Source organism: Chenopodium quinoa, unplaced genomic scaffold (genome assembly GCF_001683475.1).
Source record: "Chenopodium quinoa cultivar QQ74 unplaced genomic scaffold, ASM168347v1, whole genome shotgun sequence".
NCBI lineage: Eukaryota > Viridiplantae > Streptophyta > Magnoliopsida > Caryophyllales > Amaranthaceae > Chenopodium > Chenopodium quinoa.
The window spans coordinates 3852710-3859709 of NW_018742345.1; the positions used below are offsets into that span (position 1 = coordinate 3852710).

The 7000-nt window shown below is 38.3% G+C and overlaps 2 protein-coding genes across 2 annotated transcripts; both read left to right on the forward strand.

Annotated features, from left to right (window-relative positions):
* The first annotated feature begins 3815 nt into the window (after nucleotides 1-3815).
* LOC110693850 lies at nucleotides 3816-4892 on the forward strand. Its single transcript, XM_021871014.1, has one exon. The coding sequence runs from the start codon at nucleotides 3816-3818 to the stop codon at nucleotides 4890-4892; it is 1077 nt and encodes a 358-aa protein (XP_021726706.1).
* A 21-nt stretch (nucleotides 4893-4913) lies between these two features.
* On the forward strand, nucleotides 4914-6524 carry LOC110694915. Its single transcript, XM_021872120.1, has 3 exons — nucleotides 4914-5981; nucleotides 6253-6261; nucleotides 6423-6524. The coding sequence occupies exons 1-3, from the start codon at nucleotides 4914-4916 to the stop codon at nucleotides 6522-6524; spliced, it is 1179 nt and encodes a 392-aa protein (XP_021727812.1).
* The last annotated feature ends 476 nt before the right edge of the window (nucleotides 6525-7000 follow it).

Genomic DNA, 7000 nt, shown 5'->3' on the forward strand with positions numbered 1-7000 from the left:
CCTGTCACCTAGACGATTCTTCACATCAGTTCTACCCTGATCAACTGAAGACTTCTTCAGCAACCACTTCTTTACATCATTAGGCAAAGAAGGGGGAACCTTTTGGGTAATCACTTCCCATAAAGGTCTAGCGCTCCAGTACGTGTCAAATTTATCTACTTCTTGAGATATGGGATACTCATAGGGAGGATGAAGATCCCCGGAAGGAATGTTATGAAGCAAGCCATATTGTCTACTATGTAGACAGGCAAGTAAGGGTCGAATCCCAAGAGACTAAGGTTCAACTAATTAAGTAGACTCAAATTCCTACTAAGCAAGAATCAATAATGATCGATTAACTAAGGAACTAATGTATGGAAAATTCGAAAATAAACTAAAGAATATGAAGAAATCAAGTAATTAAAACATCCAAGATCTAGTATCACCACAATTACGAATGATGCACTTATATTTCTACACCTAACATACAATTCCAATTAAACAGGGAAAAGTAAATCCTAATAAATACCAAGGACCTCTCTCGAGTATCAATGGCTTCCCTAGCACACAATCAAGCCTATTCTCATGGTATCATGCATATTAGAGACATTAAACACATTACTCTCACTTCTCAATTATCAAACCCAGCTACTCTCGTGTTGAAAATCAAACCCTAAATTGATCTACTCAAATCCGTTTAAACCCAACTCTTGTTGTGATAGAAACAATGGAATAATCACAATACTAAGATTACGTCTAACCTAGTATCGGCATAATCACAATCAATTTAGCATAGCAATTACAAAAGTCATTAGAGAATTTAAAGATTTAATTCATGCATCAATCATAATTGGGCTACCGTAGATCTTGGAATAGAAAATCTACTCACTCATAATGAAATAAACAATAACATTCATAATTATAGAAAACATAATTGAAAAGTAAAAATAATTAAAAGAGAACGAGGTAGAAATAAATACCAAAGATTCTTCAATTGAACGGAATTAAATTGCTGAAGAACAATGCTCAAATCTAATGGAAAGAATTAAAATTGCTTCAAAGTAATAAACTAGAACACTAGAGAGAGAAAGAGGACTAAAGGAAAATTAAAACTCCTTTCTATTGATAATTACAAGGGGTATTTATACCCTTAATGACCTAAAAATAAGAAAATAATAATACGGAGTGTCGCATAACTGTGCCCGGTCCAACCGGGCAAGCACTTCCCGATCGGGCGGTGAGAGTACGGAGTTTCTTTCCTTCGTAGCACTTCTTCCACCACGTGCCTGGTCCAACCGGGTGGACCTTGCCCGATCAGGCGCGTGGGGCGGTCTTCATAAATTGCTTGCTACCTTCAAAAAAACCAAAAATCATCTAAATCCTATGTGCCCGGTCCAACCGGGCGGGCCATGCCCGATCGGGCACGTAGAGGCTGCAGCAAATAGTTTGTATTTAACTCATCTTAAATCAGTCATAACTTCATATTCGGAGCTCCGTTTGAGGCGTGTAACATATCGTTGGAAAGGACTTCAAGTCTACTTTCCAATGAAATTTGAATCACTCCATTATAATTTGTATATCAAAAGTTATGAGCATAATAGTGAACAGGTGTCATATTTGTCAAGTATTTCATCAACGTTTTGCTTCATTTTCACTCAAGTTCGTCTTGAACACATGTTTTGATATTCCATGATTATTATACTCAAGATTAGCTAACCATACTCCATTTGCATATAAATCACCTGAAATTCATCAAAACACACAAACGAAGAGTAGTAGAGCACAACTTAAGCAAATAATGCAAATTTGCACTAAAGATCTCTAATTTTGTATTCAAATGAGCTTAGATACCCACCTAAAACATGTGCAAAATAGGACCTATCAAATTCCCCCAAGCTAAACTCTTTCTTGTCCTCAAGCAAGACAATCAATGATAATCAACAACCAAACAACATACTTCACCCCATAATGCAAATATAGAACACAACTCAAAATCGAAATCAAACAAGCATGCATCCTAGCCAACCAATCAAATTACTCAAACCGTTGATCCACCTAATCAATCGTCAAACGAGACCAACCATGTATATTTCAAGAATCGATGACTAGAGTATCTCACATCGGTGGTCACTCAACACACTTTTTATGTGGCGAGCTAAGAATGAGCTCGATCTCTGACCATCCCCACCAACAATGTAATCCCCCCATCTCACAACACTCGCGTGTTTAGAGGGTTATAATATCGCTCAACCTAGTCAATGTCGACTCAAAATGCAACATATACTCCAGCATTTTGACAAAAGACTCGTTTCACATGAACACAACGCTATGCACGAAAATCGGAAGGACTTATGAAGCTTGTAACGTAGGCCGGGAATAAGAATGGGTAGGAATAATTTGGGAAATGTCGGCTATATTAGTCTAATCGGGGAGCTATCCAATGCAATGATTCACACCTCGATTCACCATTTTTCAATCAACAAAACACAAACCCAACTACAATAAAAGCACCCATTACTTCTTCATATTTCTTTCTAACTTCAAGCTTCCTTTTATTCAATTTTTTTTTCTTTTCATCAACATTTTTTTCTCTTTTTCTTTCTTTTTTTTCCGAGAACAAAGACATTTTATTTCATTTTAAGTACAAGATTTTATTTCCTTGTTCTTTGATTTATTCTCTTTTTTTTTCAACAAACCTCCATGCTAGTCTTCCTTATTTCTCTCTTTTTTTTTCTTATGCCTCTCATCAATTGCAACTTGAAATTAAAATCACACAAAATACTGCATAATATAGCTCCCCCAAGCTAGACTTGGGAAAAGTAACCAAATTGGGGCCAAGGGGTAATTTTTTGTGAAGTTTATGAAAAATATAGTCAAGCTACAACATGGGTAAGCAAGAAGGGAATTGATGTTCTAATTTTGTCTGGAGGCTACCTAATGAACATGGTCTTCGTCATTTCAACGTGCACGTGCAATGCATTACGACACACTACTAAGAGTCTAAAGTCAAAACTAAGATCAATGCTACACCAGGAACTAAACACACACAAGAATGAATATATAAAGCTCAAGCCTCACGGTTAACACAGTCAAGCTCCTGAATCATACATGGTTAAATAACTTTGACTCCTATTAGGGATCAACAAATTCAAGGTCAAATCATGATCTTTTAGTCTACAATGCAAGCCTTTCAATCAACATTGAAACAAAACCTTTTTATCATTAAGGGTAGGGGCACATGGAAGTAGTTCAATGGTCATTAATTGTCATGATTCTCGTATTTTCAAGTTTTTTTTTTTTTTTTTTTTTTTTTTTTTTTTTTTTTGAAATACTTAGAAATATAACTGCATCATTCGTAATTGTGGCGATACTAGATCTTGGATGTTTTAATTACTTGATTTCTTCATATTCTTTAGTTTATTTTCGAATTTTCCATACATTAGTTCCTTAGTTAATCGATCATTATTGATTCTTGCTTAGTAGGAATTTGAGTCTACTTAATTAGTTGAACCTTAGTCTCTTGGGATTCGACCCTTACTTGCCTGTCTACATAGTAGTGGTTAGTTAGGTTATATTTTGTTAGGTACGCGACACGCCTACCAAATTTTGCCGCCGTTGCCGGGGACTAACGGTTTTCATCTAATTATTTGTGATTCGTTTTTGCTAAGCTTATTTCGTTGCTTCGACTATTCTCTCTTGTGTTTTTGATACTTTTTCTCTAGTTTTTCTTGTGCATGCCCACACGACGCTCAGGTTTAGAAGATCTTGAACCATTTGATTCTGAGATCGAGGCAACTATAAGAAGAAGGAGAACAAGAAATCGACGTAGAAGAAACATGGTAGACCAACCAACGAAATCCCTTTTGGAGTACGGTATTCCTGATACGACTACCGGAGTCCTTTCTAGCATCATAAGACCACCTGTAACAGCTCAGCACTTCGAGCTCAAGCCGCAATCCATCCAATTCATCTCCAATGATTCATTCGCAAGGCTACCACATGATTGCCCAGTAAATCATATTGATAGTTTCTTGGAGAAATGTGATACTATGAAAATGAATGGTTTTATAGATAATGCTATCAGACTTCGCCTTTTCCCTTTTTCACTACGGTATAGGGTGAAAGAGTGGTTGAGAGATGAAGACACTGGCTCGTTCGATACATGGGACAAGCTAGTGAAGGCCTTCTTAGTGAAGTTTTTGGGACATGAGAAGACTGCCAGGTTGAGGAACGAGCTATCCACCTTCCGACAGTCAGATGACGAGTCTCTCTATGAGGCTTGGAGAAGGTTCAAGAGGTTACAGAGACAATGCCCTCATCACGGTATCCCAGAGTGGCTGTTGATTCAAACCTTCTATAATGGCCTAACACATGAGTTCCGAATCTACATTGATGCTGCATCAGGGGGTTCTCTCTTGACAAAGAACCCAACTGAGGCAAAGGAGCTGATTGAGAAGATGGCGTCCAATGATAATTATCATCCAGGAGGTCGTCAGAATGTGAAAAAAGGAGGTAAGCTTGATGTAGATGCTTTGACTATGTTAGCCAGTTCTGTGCAGGCACTAACAAGCAGGTTTGATAAGTTCCAATCTGGAACTTCTACTAGCCCACTAGAGGTTTGTCAAATGTGCAATGTGCACGGCCACATCGCACCGGATTGCACGCAGAATATGAGTGAGATGTCTATTGAACAAGCCAATGCTTTCTACTCTTCGAACCCCAAACAGCCTTTTGATCCCTACTCCAATTCTTACAACGAAGGTTGGAAACAACATCCCAACTTCTCTTATAAGAACACCCAAGGACAACAGAATCCACCATCACAACCATCCCTATCCAACAACTACAACTCACCACCCAGTTTCCAACAAAGAACACCTATGAACCAACAACCAACGCAACTACTTTCCTAAAAATCTAGCCTTGAGTTGATGATGGAGAGCTTCATTACCACAACCAATAGTGCCATCCAACAACAAGGTAGCTCCATCCAACAGTTGCAAGCCCATAGTAAGCTCATGGAAAGCCAAATAAGCCAACTTTCACTACAGGTGAGTCGCCTATCAACTCTTCAAGATCAAGCAAAGGTTCAAAAAGAACAATGCAATGCTGTTTTCTTAAGAAGAGATGAAGCCTTTCCGAGGAAAATTGTTGAGAAGGTGTGCAGTGAGGAGTCTAGGAAAGACAAAAAGGGCAAAGATGTTCAAAGCTCCAAATATGTGGCTCCACCTGCTTATGAGGAACCGATGCCTTTCCCGCAACGGTTGTCAAAAGCCGTGCTCGATAGACATTTTGGCAAATATTGTGAAGCCCTCAAGAAGGTACACGCTTCTACTCCCTATTCTGATCTTTTAGTTCAAATGCCTCAATTTGCAAATTTTCTAAAGAATATTAAAGATCAACATGAGGATAAGGAAGTAGCACATAAGAAGGGCCCTACTCTCTTATATGATAACCTACCACCTAAGCTGCATGATCCTGGTAGTTTCACTATTCCCTGCACGATAAACGAGAAATTTTTCGATAAGGTTTTGTGCGACTTAGGTGCTAGTGTTAACTTAATGCCTTTTTCATTGTATGAGAATTTAGGTTTGCAAGGACTTAAACCTTCCTCTATTTCTCTTCAAATGGCTGATAAAACCTCTAGACTCTCTAAGGGTGTGGTTGAAGATGTATTAATTAAGGTTGGTGAACTTATTTTTCCTATTGATTTTGTTGTTATGGACATGAAAGTAGACCATAAGATCCCGATTATATTTGGTCGTCCATTCCTTGCCACAAGTCAAGCTCTAATAGATTTTCCTAAAGGACAAGTGACCATTAGGGCCCAGGATAAACAAGTCATATTCAAGCTCTTTGATGAACATAACTCTAAATTTGATGGTGGTACTTGCTTAAGAATCGATGCTACTAACCCTTTTGTTGATAAGTATGTATTTGATAGAAATTTTGTGAGAAGCAAGGACAAAATTCCACCCAATGATGTGTTTGGCCGCATGAAGGTAAGTTTGGATACGAGGCAGGATAATTATAAAATGAAGGAGTCACTTGGAGGCAATCATTCCCATGGGCGACATTCAGAGTTCCTCTTCCGTGTGGTGATCCCGGTTGAGCCAATGAGTATCAATATGGTCAAGCTAAAGACCTTGAAAAACAAGCGCTTTTCGGGAGGCAACCCGCTTTTCGTTTAATTTTTTCAATTTATTTATTTTTTTAGTTTTATCTCCCTTGGTGTCTATATGCCATTTTTGTGTTGTGTTTGTTATTTTTCAGAGAACATCGGTATATAGGAGGAGCGAGATACCGAGAGATTTCATCAAAAGTGGAAAACAAGGCGTTTTGCTCGCTGCCCGGTCAGACCGGGCAAGGCCAGCCCGATCGGGCGCGAGCAATAACGTTGGAAGAATCAAGTGAAGATTGGGAAATCCTCTCCGCCCGATCAGACCGGGAATAACCAACCCGATTGGGCGCGAACAACAGCAAGTTCTGACGATGATGTTGTTGACGATGATGATGATGATGGTACTGAGCTTGAGTTCGAGTGAGAACTCCGGTATTTCCTACTCCCCACTTTCTGCAATGAGGACATTGCCAAGTGTAGCTTGGGGGAAGTTTGTGCATAGTAGCTTAGGTATGTTCTCTGAGTTTTCATTGCTTTGGTTTGTTTGATTTTATTGCTTTTGGTGTGTTTTATTTGCTTTCATAGGTTAGTTTTAATTGCTTTGATTAGTATTTCAGAAAAAAATATAACCTAACTAACCACTACTATGTAGACAGGCAAGTAAGGGTCGAATCCCAAGAGACTAAGGTTCAACTAATTAAGTAGACTCAAATTCCTACTAAGCAAGAATCAATAATGATCGATTAACTAAGGAACTAATGTATGGAAAATTCGAAAATAAAATAAAGAATATGAAGAAATCAAGTAATTAAAACATCCAAGATCTAGTATCGCCACAATTACGAATGATGCAGTTATATTTCTACCCCTAACATACAATTCCAATTGAACGGGGAAAAG